The sequence below is a fragment of the Nymphaea colorata genome, chromosome 2 (genome assembly GCF_008831285.2).
Source record: "Nymphaea colorata isolate Beijing-Zhang1983 chromosome 2, ASM883128v2, whole genome shotgun sequence".
Lineage (NCBI taxonomy): Eukaryota > Viridiplantae > Streptophyta > Magnoliopsida > Nymphaeales > Nymphaeaceae > Nymphaea > Nymphaea colorata.
In genome coordinates, this window is record NC_045139.1 from 27,311,508 (window position 1) to 27,326,519 (window position 15,012).

General features: G+C 38.4%; 1 protein-coding gene across 1 annotated transcript in view; it reads left to right on the forward strand.

Moving 5' to 3' along the window:
- Window positions 1-4,414: 4,414 nt before the first annotated feature.
- Window positions 4,415-15,012, forward strand: part of LOC116246784 (uncharacterized) — a 47,922-nt gene continuing 37,324 nt past the window's right edge. The window contains exons 1-3 of the mRNA XM_031618646.2: window positions 4,415-4,664; window positions 5,347-5,535; window positions 7,396-7,449. Coding sequence (XP_031474506.1) covers window positions 4,464-4,664; window positions 5,347-5,535; window positions 7,396-7,449 — 444 coding nt within the window. The 5' untranslated portion in view covers window positions 4,415-4,463. The remainder of the gene's footprint in view (window positions 4,665-5,346; window positions 5,536-7,395; window positions 7,450-15,012) is intronic.

Genomic DNA, 15,012 nt, shown 5'->3' on the forward strand with positions numbered 1-15,012 from the left:
CGCACAAGGCATGGAGGTGAGCATAGTAAACATGTCCAATTTATTATGGTCTGCATGTAAGGTGCAAATTTTACATGTGAACAGAAGTGGAGACCGTGATAGGACCTGTCACTGTCTGACTAGACAAGATGTTCCAATTTTCTGAGCCTTAAATGTTGTCTCACACTTAGAGCCACTTAAGAACCATCATGGTTCAATGAATGCATGTATATTTCTTATGTTCGTTAAGGCTTCAAATTGAAAGAGAATTTTCATGCTCAAATAGATGTATGATTACATATTACCTCTCTCAATTTAAGAGTTATTTTATAAAATGTTTGCCTCTCTCTCTGATTTTAACCCCCCATCTTTGGACATATTGTATGAGAGCCAATGGTTTACACATATGCTTGTAAATTTAAAAGCTTCCCCTCACCTATATGTCATGTTTATCATGCCACAGAAAATTCCCTGTACACATTAGTTTGGGGTAGTTCAACAGCTGGATCAACCTATTGAATGTAGGTGTTCACCATCCCCTCACTTGTACTGAGGCATTAGCCCGATACATTGGTGAGCGATCAAAGAGAATGAAGATTCATAACCTTTAGAACCTATTTGGAGGAATGTATGCCACGTACTTTGGACTTATTGTCCATGTATATAGGCATATTTGATATATGGAATAACTAATGATCTCAATTCCCAAATATCTAGTTTAAGTGATCAAGCCATTTTCAAATAATTACATGATAGAGCCATGTCATTAGGGAGTGCTGCTTGAAGCATTTGTGCGTTTTGTTTAATTACATGTTTATCTCTATGAAACTCATTAAAGCTATGCACTAAGTTTTTGTCAAAAGCTACATGATTTTTTTGAAAGAACCCTGGTTTTCTTGGGTCAAAACCATCCAGGATTTTCGATCTTTCTGTTGTCTCTCATATCTCCTCGGTCTACTAAGGTAAAAAATGTCACACATAAAGTTTAAACCTCTTACTGGGTCAATCTTGAGAGGCACAATCTCTTCACAAAGTCTAGCCACCTTTGTGTTTCACTTCTCGTTTCTTATACATCAACTTTCCACATTTCATCCAATTATGCTATTATTTTTCGTCTATGTTCTATTGTTCATCATAATCTTTTTTTTTTTTTGGGACTCACTTACCATTCATCAAACATGAGGCATCACAAGCACTCATCATGACCCACATACAAGAACAAAGGGTGAAGAGGAAAGGGAACCAAAAGTTCACGAAAAAATGGAAAATCCCGAAGTCGATCCTACTCTCATGTTGGCGATTTAGAAGATGATCCAGTAGATGATGAATAATGAAGCAATGGTCAAGACTAGTCACATCTGCAATGTTGGGGAGACTGAGAATGCTTGAGTGCTCGTCTATGAGGGAGCCATCTCTCTAAACGGGAACCAAAAAGTAGAAGTGACTTCAACCCTACTTGCATGAGAGAGGTATTGACTTCAACCCACAGTCATCCAAGTAATGAAGATATGCCATTTGGAACTATTCTAACCACTGTAGTTACCATTTTGAATCCATGTGGTCTGTAGAGACGAACGAGGTGCCTCGGTCTCCTCGAAGGATGCAATATACAATGTGACTATGGGGGTGTGTCCTAAACATGGTGACTGAAATAAAATGCATGGTGGAGGTCACAACAGACACATGATAGATGAACATACAAATGCATATAGCCAGACTAAGTGGAGGGAATGTGCCTAACATAATGGACAATTTTGACCCTAATTAGGCTCGAAGAAACATGGTAAGAGCTGGACCGAATAAGGCTGGAATAGACTTGCTCTCTAGATGCTTTTGACAAAGAAAAAAGACAAGTTCATTTGACACTCACCTCTAGTTAAAAAAGTTAACTTTATGTAAAGTAAAAACAAGTTAACCTAAACATGCTTAGTATAAAAAGAAAACCTAAAGCATGCTATTTGGGAAAGAAACAGAAGAAAAGAATCAAAATGCAAAATGGAAAAAAAAAAGAAGAAGGAAAAAAATTATCTAACCTAGAATACTCCTAGCCTGAACAACAACTCCTACTGGCTCTCTTCAGCTTAGTTAGCTGACTTGGTTGCCCAATGTTGTGACTCAAATCAAGCCTAAACTCAAATCCAGAAAAGCTACAAATTTTACTTTATCTCTTGAGAGTTTTCCAAACACTTAAGTGAACACGACTCCTACTGGATCTCTCCGGCCTTAGTCGACTGACTTGATTGCCCATTGTTGTGATTCAAATCAAGCCTAGCCTCAGACCTAGAGAAGCTAAAAGTTTTACTCTCTCTTGAGAGTTTTCCAAGCACTTAAGTGATTTTTTCTCAAAATGAGATGACATCTTTAGAGGGAGGGGGACGTCCCCTTTTATAGTGCTAGCCTGAACAACAAAGTATGACTAGAAAAATTGGGTCCTCTTCTATTGGAAAACGCAAAAGCAGGTTAAAATGTAATTTTAATGCAAATTCTTCCTATCTCACTCAATTTTAATCACAATCTGATTTTGTGAAAAACATGTATTCTCAGAGATTTGCTGATCCGTTCATGAAAAATGAGTTTGGTTGACATGTGATGTAGAGGATGGACAATGCATGAACATGAAGGACAGAAAACACACATCAAATCATATATTATAACCGACATTCAAGAGAAAAAACGTCCTTTTGGCTTTGTATGGACACGATATGAATTTCGTGTGCCAGCCTACTCAGCTCCGAATTTTGCACACTTCATATCCTTTTGTATGGACTGAAATCTGGCACAAAATGAGTAATTGACAATGCATTAGATGGATATAGTGTGCATGAATGATTATATGGATCATGGATCTTGACTTGATACTATGATCCACAATAGGATATGGATCTGAAGAGAATTCTACAATTCAGATTTAGATATGATAGGAAGATTTAGATCATGATTAGAGATTGACATTTTAAATTTTAAAAGATACTTCTGGTGAGGGTAGAAAGGAGGCAACCTATAAAATTTGGCTGAAAAGTGACCTCAATGACCCTTCCAAAATTCAATTTTCAAAATTGATGGGTTTCAAAATGAACAATTGGTAAGTGCAAAATGGGAACTTTTCATCCACGGCATGCGAGTCTGATCTGAAATTGAAAATACTCTATTGAGGAACATATCATAGCAATCATCTGAAGAATATTTAGAAACTGATTTCCGGTTTGACCAAAATTAGTTCAAGATATTGAGCATTACCACAGTACAGTGTTCGAAGCTGGACAACACTTAGTGAACACTTAGTGAATTTGTATATCTGCCAAGGAACATAAATCTAAATGATTGAACTGAAATTGAAGTCAAGAATATTTAGGTCGAGCATTGAACAATATGATCCTAGCTTGAAGCAAGCTAACATGTTTACTATTGAGAGAATTCTAGCTTGGTCCTGCTGAAATGAGTGAGATAGTCCCTCTGGTTTCAGCGCAACTTTTGTAGATATCAAATCTGGATCCCGGAGTTGGCAGTAACTCAAGAAATACTTTGTGAACACTGAAGAGGCCATGTGTGGAGCTTGGTTAGGTTTGATAGGGTTTTGGTGCTTCAAAATGGTAGGTGGTTGACATCGGTGAGCTCATCAAATTAGAGTGAGCATGTTCTGAGGTAGGATAAATATGGCAGACCAACTCTAACGATCCTAAAGACTCGAAAAGGTAGGCAGAGAACTGGTTTCTGGTGGGGACTAGAAGCATAGTTGTCTAAGGGAAAGGGAAGGTGGCGTAGAAACACAAAATCCGTGGAACGCATGGGGATGGTCGATCATTGAGTGTTGAGACAGAGTTCAAACATTAAATCTGCCGCATACAGTGGACACTTTGATTGAAAAAGTTATAATAGTTTAATCTTATTCTTGTGCAAAGGGTGAAAATTTCTTGTTTTTTTTGGCATTTCAAGCTAAGGGCAAACGTACTGGGTACCAAGATGGTCCAGCTCTTCTAAGGACTTAGGTTCGAGTTTTGGATTAGTTACTGTCACATCCCAATATGCTCTACCTCTCACCCGTAAAAGAGCTCGAAGCATGGTTTGTGAAAACCCATGAGGGTGAGCACAAAAAGACAAGTGACTTTTCTTAGGGCGTGGTAGAATAAACCACTCACCCTCAAATAAAAAAAAAAAACACTAAGGGCATATGGGAGATCAGCACTTACCCAATGACCCACGTTGATACCACAACACACTCACCACTAATCCCATGGCCCGCGTGTTAATATCTCGCGTGTTAATATCTCGAAACATGTTTTATATCCGGAATAATAAACATTAGACGGGCTATATCCGGCTCTCACGCCCGACGATTCACCAAGCCTCGAATCTTGGATCTATCTGAATCGGTGCTCCGCCCAACACGGCCCAACAAAATTTTAGCCTTCGAGGCACCATATAAATAAGCGCTTTCGGACGCTTTTATCACTGGAGACTACGGAGCCACTGAAACATAATACAACATGGCGTGCTCCCACCTTGTTCCTTCTCTCGGCATCCCTCTCAGAACAACCTCCATTCTTGGTATTCCCCTCTTGAAGCTAGGTTTGGTCTTCCGAGTGCCAATGAGGCGGTTCTCGAGTAGTAGTAGAATCAGTATGAGCTTGAAGGCAGGCATTGTCGGCCTGCCGAACGTCGGAAAATCGACTCTCTTCAATGCCGTGGTGGGTATCTCTTTGTTTGTTGGATTTCTGCTAATGAATGAGGAAAGAATAGTGGTGTATTTGTTGTGGTGAAATAGTATTAAAGGGATTTTTATTAATTCTCCTCGTTGTTGGTGGATGATATTTTATCAGTCTTATGAATTCGTCTGGTGTATCCAATGATTGTTTACTAACAATACAGACAATTTGGTCGCTTAGTTGCTGAAGGAGATAATTTTTGGGCGTTCTTTTGGAAAGGTTGCTTTGTTAATGAGCAATAACCATTAGCTTGTTCTGTTTGAATCAGAGACTTGGCGGTTTTGTTTTTTGCAGAATTGGAGTAAGTGGCTAAGCTGCTCTTTCATTTCTTCCTGCTTCAATATTGGGACTAATTTAGTTTATTTTGTTTTTCATTGTTCTCGATACTGTTGAAGTGGTTCTGATATTGATTGGGTGTGCTGGTCTTGCACTTCTTATTGGCTCGTTAGTTTGAGAATTAATTAATTTAATGCATTATTACTTTCACAAATGTCAGCGTTTCCTTAATTAAAATTACCTTTTTTTTGGTGGTCTCCACATGCTTCACAAGAGCATACATATTTTTACAAGGACAAAACGTGTTACGCATAATCAAGAGTCATGAGAATCCACTTTTTTGTAAAAACCTGCATCTCAGTTCTACTGGCTTCTATTTCATTTGCAGGTTGAAAACGGAAAAGCTCAAGCTGCTAATTTTCCCTTTTGCACAATCGAACCTAATGTTGGAATTGTTGCGGTACCAGATCCACGTCTTAATATGCTTTCTAAATTGAGTAAATCTCAACGTGCTGTTCCAGCATCCATAGAATTTGTGGATATTGCAGGGCTTGTGAAAGGCGCCAGCCAAGGGGAGGTAACGACCTTATGAATTAGCTTAGAAGATTTTGTGAAAAATTTTTGCTATTACTTTCTGCGGTTAATGGTAACATGTCCATATCTGTAGTACACTGACATCACCTGAACTGATGAAATAGTGAATCTTGATTTAGAATTCTCTAATCAAGAATATTCAACAAAAGCTTTAGAAAGTAAATGTCAGAAAAAAATGCATGTTGTTTGAAGACGAACAAGAACCATTTTTTGGTTTTGGTATTTCTAGTGTCTACTAGTATGCATGGCTGATCTTCAACACTTGGCCAGATATTATAAAAAAGAGGTCTCTTTACCTATTCTCATGCAGCGTGAATTATGGTACAGTATTAAGGGCCCTTCTGAAGTATGCTTTTGGTTGACATCATGACTGAAAAAGAATATCGACTTGTTTATACCTGGTTTCTTTGTATTTGTGATTATAGACAGAGATTGAAATGAGTTTTTGGATCATGTTATGAGTGCAAAGGGTGGGGGCTTCTTGTTGTAAAGTTTCTTGGTATCTGTGAATAGGTGGAGAACTCTTTTTATCAAATTTGTATATATTTGTTGATGTAAAAGGAAATGGCAAAATAACACTGTCAGGGGATAAAGGAGTTCATGCCTCCTGTAACTAATAGCACAATAAGTTCTGTCATGTCACATAGTTGCAGTGCACACATTCCAGGTCAAAGTATATGACACAAAACCACAAAAAATCTGTTCTTCATTACATGGGGCCTTCAATAATCAAAGGCTATTGATTGATGGTGCCCTTGCAATTGTCAGTTTAGGAACAAATAGCAGTAACATGTATTTGTCTTCAATTTTCTCAAAGAGAAAGATGCTGATGTAACTCCATATTCTTACTTTTCCAAGTCACTGTTATGTATATAAGAACCACAGTTAGGCTGTCACAGTAATAGTGGCTTACCAGTTTTGGAGATCATCAGGATACATAGTGTTGAGTCCATAAATTTTATGCAGCCATTGGTGACATGACAGTATTTTGCTAATCTGCATGCCAGAATTCCTAGGATATCTCTGCAATACTTAGATGGTGATTTCCAGAATTGTGATGGTGGTATTCAGATGGTGGAAGACATAAATTCATCTATCTTTTCGATTTATTTCTTTTCATTTCCTTGTATGGTGAAATTTCACTATTGTGTTGCAGACATTCAATCTTCTATAAAGATGTCTGCTTACTGATGTAGCTGGATAGAGAAATGGAGTTTGACCTTATTATGTTTCAATTTTGGTTTCCTTCAAGAACGGGAAAAATAGAAGACACTTTATGCTTTTAACTTGTGAGAACAATTAAACCACAGCAAAGAGATTAATGGTAGCTATTTACCTTATTCTGGAACCTCATCTATTTTTATAAGTAGAAGAATATAATTCTATGCATAAGAGTAAAAAAAATCTGTAATGCATACCTTAAGCATTACACATGGCTGATTGAGAAGAATTCATTAATTTCTATTATTGGTTTCAACTAACTCAGTAAAATAGAAAATTTTCTCCTGATCAAGTTTAGTTGTTAGCTTAGAAGTTCAGATATACCTACACAATCTTAGAAATTGAAAGTTTTCTGATTTCTGATGGATGCCAAAAATAAAAACTTTCTGAAAATTATAATTCTGACAAGTTGGACACTGTCAGATAAAGATTAGATGTACAATTGTGCAAGTTACAGATCAACAAAAAATTCCTTGTTTAAGAAAGCTGAGTTCTCCTCTTATGATTGCTATGCTTTCCTCAGTTTTATTTATTGTATCATATTTTCAGTGGTCATAACTCATAATATTTGAGCATAAACACACATACTCTCTCTCTCTCTCTCTCTCTCTCTTTGCTTCAGGGATTAGGTAACAAGTTTCTTTCACACATTCGTGAAGTGGATGCTATCCTTCAGGTTTGCCAACTGTCCATATTCTGCCTCTTATATTTCAAGAATCCTTTTTCATTAATTTATGTGTTTTTGTGCTTTCGACATATGCTGCTATTTTTGGTGTAGGGACATCTACTTTTTCATTGTCTTGCATTTCTCACATCCCAATATGTATTTTGATCAATATGTGTGGTATCTTCTCTGAATTAATCTTTGTCAACATAAAGTGCCTTTGTGTTTGACCTTTACAAATTATGAGCAAAGATTCAAAACCATGGGATTCATGTGGTTCTCTTTCCATAATTAAGGGATGGATGTGAAGTATACTCACCGAGTCACTAAAAACACATTAAAGACGTGAAAAATAAGTCAGCTGAATAAAACGGCAAAAAAAATGCCGAAACGAAAAAAACTCGAAAACTCTTGTTTTTGCCTTTTTTCCTTTTTTTTTTCATTTTAGGTGTTCTTTTCACATATTTTTAATGTCAAACTACTTGTTTCCATTTTCTAGTTTTTAGCATTATGGTTGCATCCCAATGAATTTTCTTATGTTTATCCATAATTCGACTCAATTTTCTTATAGCTACAGAAATGTCTGGCCTTGTCACTGTCACATAGAGGGATTTCCCAAACAAGGACCTATATGATTTGTTGTCCACTGGCTCAAACTCATCATCATGTAAACATTGTTGAAATTAGAAAGTTTATAGTTAAGTGTGGTAGTTTTCTGATTCTTTAAAAGTTAGAGTCTTCTTCAGTCATTTATATCTTTATTTATCTCTCTTGTGTAAAGACTCTAGCCGACCCTTATTCTCTCTTTAAATAAGAGATTAGGGTTAGCAATGAATAAGCAAGTTTATTCTCTCTCTCTCTTTTCTTGTTCTCTTTTGTTCCCTCTCTTTCTCCATCTTTCTCAACATGGTATCAGAGCCAGCGGCGTGATCCCTTCAGGCTGCCGGCGATTGGCAGACTTTCGACAACCTCCTCTTTGGTGATTATCAGACTTCTTTCTCTCCTTTCTCGTCTTCTTCTTCTTCCTCTCTTTTCTCATCTTTTTCCTCTCCTCTACCGCTCGCTGGTTGGTGGAATCTGATCATGCCTATGTAGAACGCGTGATCAGATCCACTAGTGGAACGTGTATAGCCTGCTGCTGTGATTGTGGAGAAAGCCTGTAGTTTTTTATTAGAGATGGCCTGTAGTTTTTTGTTAGAGATGGCCTGTTGCTGCTGCTGATTGTGGAGATAGCCTGTTGATGCTGCTGACTGTGGAACAACAAGATGTGGACTTGTTGTTTGAGAAGTTGAGGTTGGGATCAGCAGAAGCAGCGACAGTCTTTGTTGTTTCGTCTGTAAGTCTTTCTCTTCAGGGTCGTGAAGAGGGTGTGGCTGTTGTCTGATCCAACTGCAAGTTAACAACGTCTGGAAGCTAGAAACTGTTTTCTGGCTTCCAAGAAAGGTCTAAATTTTTGGTATTATCTAGTCATGGAATGACACACAACACTGTTTTCTTATATCGCTGAAGTCTCAGGTCATGTTGAAAGTTCTGAAGTTGTCTGAAAATAAGTTTTAGTTGGCTGCCGTTAAGTCTGTGCACAACTTATGATATTATTGCTCACGTCTGACTTTGAAAAAAAATATACATATACTTAGTTAGAAGATGTTGGCATAATCATCACTGTGACATTAGTGGCATGTGACAGTGGTGCTGCGACTGCGAGTGATATTGTTGATCAGCCCCTTGCGTGACTGATTAATTATATGTTGGACGTTCTTTTGTGTTTTCAAACTGCTGCAACATTGTTTTGGTGCCCCTGCTGTGTTCATTATGGCTGAGATTAGCAAACCAGATGATGACAATGATTATAAAGGAATTGGGAATCCCTCCTCCTTTGGATCTACAGTCATAGTTAACATTGACAGATCTGAGTATGAACAGTTTTTGACACACAAAGCCTCACAGGCTTCAGCTTCCACTGCTTTGATTGATTGACCTCTCTCTACGGGTACATCCATGCTTGATTCAAGTATCTCTTGGATTATTGACTCAGGAGCATCAAGACATTTTTGCAGTAGACCTGGTTTGTTCATTACGTTGCATAGATTCTCTCAGCCATGTCATGTCAAAATTGCAGATGGTAGAATGTCACTTATATTGGGTTATGGAGATGTGAAGCTTTCTCAGTCTATGACCATTCCACATGTCTTATACGCTCCTGAATTTCCATCCCATTTACTTTCTGTTAAACAGTTGACTATTGATTTACACTGTCGCATTATTTTTGACCCTAGTGCATGCTCATTTCAGAACTTACAAACTAAGAAGACTATTGATGGTGACTATGAAAAATGGGGTGTCTACATCCTGTCGACCCCTATGGGTCTTGCTGCTACCTCTTCTACACTAGATTCTACACCCTTTCAGTGTCATCTCAGGCTCGGTCATCCTTCAGGGTCCTTACTCCGTTCCATCCTACCTCACCTTTCAGTTCCAGAGTCATTTTAGTGTGAGGCCTGTCAACTTGGCAAACATACTCGTAGTAGTTTTCCTTTGAGTCTTAGTCCATCAAGTCAAGGGTTGTTTGATCTTCTTCATGTTGATGTGTGGGGTCCTAGCAGGGTTGCTAGCCGATCTAAGTTTAGGTATTTTCTGGTTGTTGTTGATGATTACTCTCGAGTTAGTTGGGTATTTCTTTTGAATGAAAGGTCTGAAGTAATACCTATTCTCAAAAACTTGATTATTGAAATAAAAACTCAGTTTGGTCCTCTGGTCAAGTGTATTCGTACTGATAATGCTCTTGAGTTCAAATCATCTATCTTAATGACCTTTTATGCTGAAAATGGTATATCTCCCCAATTTACATGTTCTCATACCTCACAACAGAATGAAGTTGCTGAATGAAAACATAGGCAACTTCTAACTGTTGCTCGTACCCTAATGCTTCATAATAATGTACCTGCATACTTATGGGGTGATGCCATACTCATGGCTTGTTACCTGACAAACCGTTTGCCGTCATCCTCCATTGACAACAAAGTACCGATTAAACTTGTTTATCCCAATCGAAGCTTATTTCCTGTTGCACCAAAAGTATTTGGTTGTACTTGTTTTGTTCACATCCTTGGGCCTAAACGTGATAAAGTTACTGCTCAAGCCTTTAAGTGTGTGTTCATTGGCTATCCTCGAAACCAAAAAGGGTACAAGTGCTTTGATCCAATAACTCACAAAGAGTATATCAGTGCGGATGTCACTTTCTTCGAGTCTCAGTCCTACTTTAATCCTACTTCTATGTCATCTGAGATGCCATGTCCTATTCCTCTACCTATCCCTCCAGTTCCATTGCAGTCTTTTCCCTCTCCTACTCTAACTATGAATAGGTTCCAAGACCCTCCATTGGTATATACTCGTCGGCAGGATCCCTCTCATGGTCGACCATCAGAATCTTCTCAGGATGTGAGCTCCATTGAAGTAAGTATACCTGACATTGATCATTCTCATGACTTGCCTATAGCCCTGCGTAAAGGCAAGAGACAGTGTACTATGCATCCTATCTCACAATTTGTTTCCACTGACCATCTTGTTGACAACTTACAGCAGTTTCTTCATGCTATGACAGTTCATACTATACCAACTAGTCATCAACAGGCATTACTAGACTGTAAATGGCGAAAAGCCATGCAAGATGAGATGGATGATCTCTTACAGCGTGGTACCTGGGAATTGGTTGATTCTCCTTCAAATTGTGATATTGTTGGCTCTAAGTGGGTCTTTACAGTCAAGTACCATTCAGACCCACCATTCAGATGAGTCTGTAGAGAGATATAAGGCTCGATTAATGGCTAAAGGTTATACCCAGACATATGGAGTTGACTTCTTTGAGACTTTCTCTCCTGTGGCCAGGTTGGGTACTATTCGGCTCATTATCTCTGTTGCGGTACACTCTGATTGGCCTATGTATCAGTTGGATGTAAAGAATGCATTTCTTTATGGTGACTTTGAAGAGACTGTATATATGCAACCCCCAGGGTTCGAGCGACAGGGGGAATGTAGAAAAGTGTGTCGTCTGAAGAAGGCAATTTATGGACTTAAACAAAGTCCTAAGGTATGGTTTCACAAATTATCTGAGGTCGTTTCACAGTGTGGATTTGAAAGATCTCCTTTGGACCATTCTCTATTCATCAAGAAGATCTCCGAAGGTATAGTTGTTATGGTAGTTTATGTTGATGACATTATCCTGACAGGTGATTGTGATGAAGAAATTTCGGTCACAAAGACTTTCCTTCAGAAGCACTTTGTCACGACACTTGCGATATTTTCTTGGGATTGAGGTTGCTCATAACAAAGAAAGTGTAGTGTTGTCTCAGAGGAAATATGTACTTGACCTACTGCAGGATACAGGAATGTTAGGAGCCAAGCCGGCTAATCTTTCGATAAATCCACGTCTTCATCTTCATGATGATCAATCAGAACTAGTGGATTCACGATCTTACAGGTCTCTTATTGGCAAACTTCTGCATGTCACTGTGACTAGACCAGACATTAGCTTTGTTGTTGGGAAACTAAGTCAGTTTATGGAAAAACTTGGAAAAGTCTATTGGGATGTTGCATTGATGGTTTTGAAATATCTAAAGTCATCCCCGGGCAGGGGCCTTTTTTCAAGAAAGGTGAATCTCTAGAAATTGTTGCTTACAGTGATGCTGACTATGCAGGGTCTGTTGATAACAGAAAATCCACCACAGGCTTCTGTATCTTTGTTGGGGGGAACCTCATATCATGGAGAAGTAAGAAACAAAATGTAGTTTCGAGATCAAGTGCAGAATTTGAATATAGAGCAATGACTCAAACGGCTACTGAGATGACTTGGGTTAAGTCTATGCTGACAAATATGACTATGAGTATTCAGGTTCCTCTTCTATGAAAATGTATTGTGATAATAAGGCTGCCACTTACATTACAAATAATCCAGTATTTCATGAGAGAACAAAACACATAGAGGTCGATTGTCATTATGTTCGGGATCTTATACAAGGAGGTGTTGTGTCTACAGTTCATGTAACTTCTAAAGATCATGCGGCAGATATGTTTACTAAGGCTCTTCCTATTGGTGATTTCTCTAGATGTTGTAACAAGCTGAGCATGATTGATATCTATGCTCCAGCTTGAGGGGGAGTGTTGAAATTAGAAAGTTTATAGTTAAGTGTGGTAGTTTTCTGATTATTTAAAAGTTAGAGTCTTCTTCAGTCATTTATATCTTTATTTATCTCTCTTGTGTAAAGACTCTAGCCGACCCTTATTCTCTCTTTAAATAAGAGATTAGGGTTAGCAATGAATAAGCAAGTTTATTCTCTCTCTCTCTCTCTTTTCTCGTTCTCTTTTGTTCCCTCTCTTTCTCCATCTTTCTCAACAAACATCATCATGGATTCATGGAAATAGTAGCTAGTTTAGCACCAAGCATGCCTATTTCTTACAACAAATCAAACACATACTTCCTTTGGATGACAACACCTTTTTTATTTCTAGCTACTTCAATTCCCCAAGAATATCTGAGTTGGTAATAAAATATTTTTGAAAATACTTCTTTGTATTGTATCTGAAATTTCCTGATCATTATCAAGCACACAGGCTTCATTTTAACCCATAAATAGTCTTTTTAAAACTACATGCCTTTCCACACTCCCCCTGTCGTTTAAATCCAGACGGCTGCTGCATCTAAACAGTTTCAGCCAAATCACCATATAAAGAGACATTTTTAACATCAAGTTGGGACATATGCTAGCCGAAATGTACTACAACAGAAATAACAAGTCTAATGGTACCAAGTCGGGCTATAGGAGGAAAGTTTTCAAAGATGTCCACACAATATGTTTCGGTATAACCCTTGGCCACTAGTCGTGCCTTGTATCTCTCCATTGAGCCATTTGAACCATACTTAATGGAAAATACCTACTTTGAGCCAGCAATTTCAACATCTGAAGGAGGATCTGCAAGTTCCGCGTGTGGTGTAAATGGGTCGGGTCTGACTGGACCCGAACCATATCTTAACACCCATGTACCTCGGGACACAAGAGCATCCATTTCATCTTACATGGCCTGCGTTCACTTAGGGTTAAAAGGAGCATGCTGATAACTGATAGGAATTAAAGCTGCACACAAGTTTGTTGTGAAGTGCGGCATACTTTCTCCAAGTCTGTCAGTAGAAACATACCAAGTATCAGTATCGGTAGGAGGACAAGGAACATACTCTAATGGGACAGGAGGAAAAGGCAATGGAAAGGGGGACAACACCTCAGGCTGCTGGGTAGTTTTAGGAATTGAAAAATATGGAGATGACTCAAAAAAGGTGATGTCTGCACTGATATACTCCCTTTTGGTAATAGGATCAAAGCATCTGTATCCCTTTTGTTTTTTTGGATATCCCAAAAATGCACATATAATAGCTTGGGCAGGTAGTTTGTCTTGAGTCGGTGGGTTGCTTACCTTGTAAAGATTGAAATAACATGAAAATAGAGCAAAGGAAATATAAAAAAAGCAAGAGCGTGATGAAAGTGTGTAATCAACTTGAATTAAAGAATAAAAAAAATTACAAATGGGTGTGCAGAACTCTTGAGACCCGATTTAGGGCAGAACCAACTTGGTGCATCAATTTGGTCCTTTATATAGATATGTTTTTGCGAGGTGCCAGACTTGGACATGAAGAAAGCATAAGACCATAGAGAGGTTCAACAAGGTAAAACAATATAATGGCTCAATTATGCAAAGTAGCGCAAGGGAACAATGACAATATATCTTTAATTTTTTTGGCATATCCATCTTAATGCGGCTCACAAACTGTGCAATAGAAACATAACTTGACTAGTTTTGACAAATTGCAGAAGCTAACTGTGTGCAATAGAAACATAACTTGACTAGTTTTGACAAATTGCAGAAGCTTACTGAAGAATATCGTTCATGGATTTTCTTTTAAAACTAACATTAAAAAAGTTTGTTATTAGGTTAATTTTTTTGGTGCCAATTTACATATAACACTTGGAAAGTGCAGCTATTGATTTAGATAGAGGATGTGAGTCATGAGAATGATTGTGCATTAGAAGGCACAAGGATTTTACTTGCTCTGGAGACAAGGTTCTCCTATGTCCACGACCGCACAATACTTCTTTTCACTTAAGTCTGCCTATCAAGGCTGAATGCGGTCCGACCTCCAAGCAAACCTTGTTATACACCACATCTGGAGCAAACTATGGTGGCCAGATTCTTATCTAAGTTGTCTCATGAGTACACAGTCGCCAAGGTGCAAATGCTTATAAAGGGTACGTTAGAGATTCCTAATCTTGCAGAAATCTAGTGATACCCTGCTTTAGCGTTGGTAACTACTGGGGGTTGTTGACATACTACTGGGGGTTGTTGACATGGCTCTTACAGATCATCTCATGGAAGAGGTGGTGGCAGAGGGACTGGAGGCTGTGGGAAGCTCCAGTGCACGTTTTGTGGCAGGTAGGGTCCTTTGGAGGATAAGTGTTGGAACAAACATGGCTGCAACCCTTCTTCATCTACTCATTCTCTTGGAAATGCCACAGCCTAGTTTGCATCTCC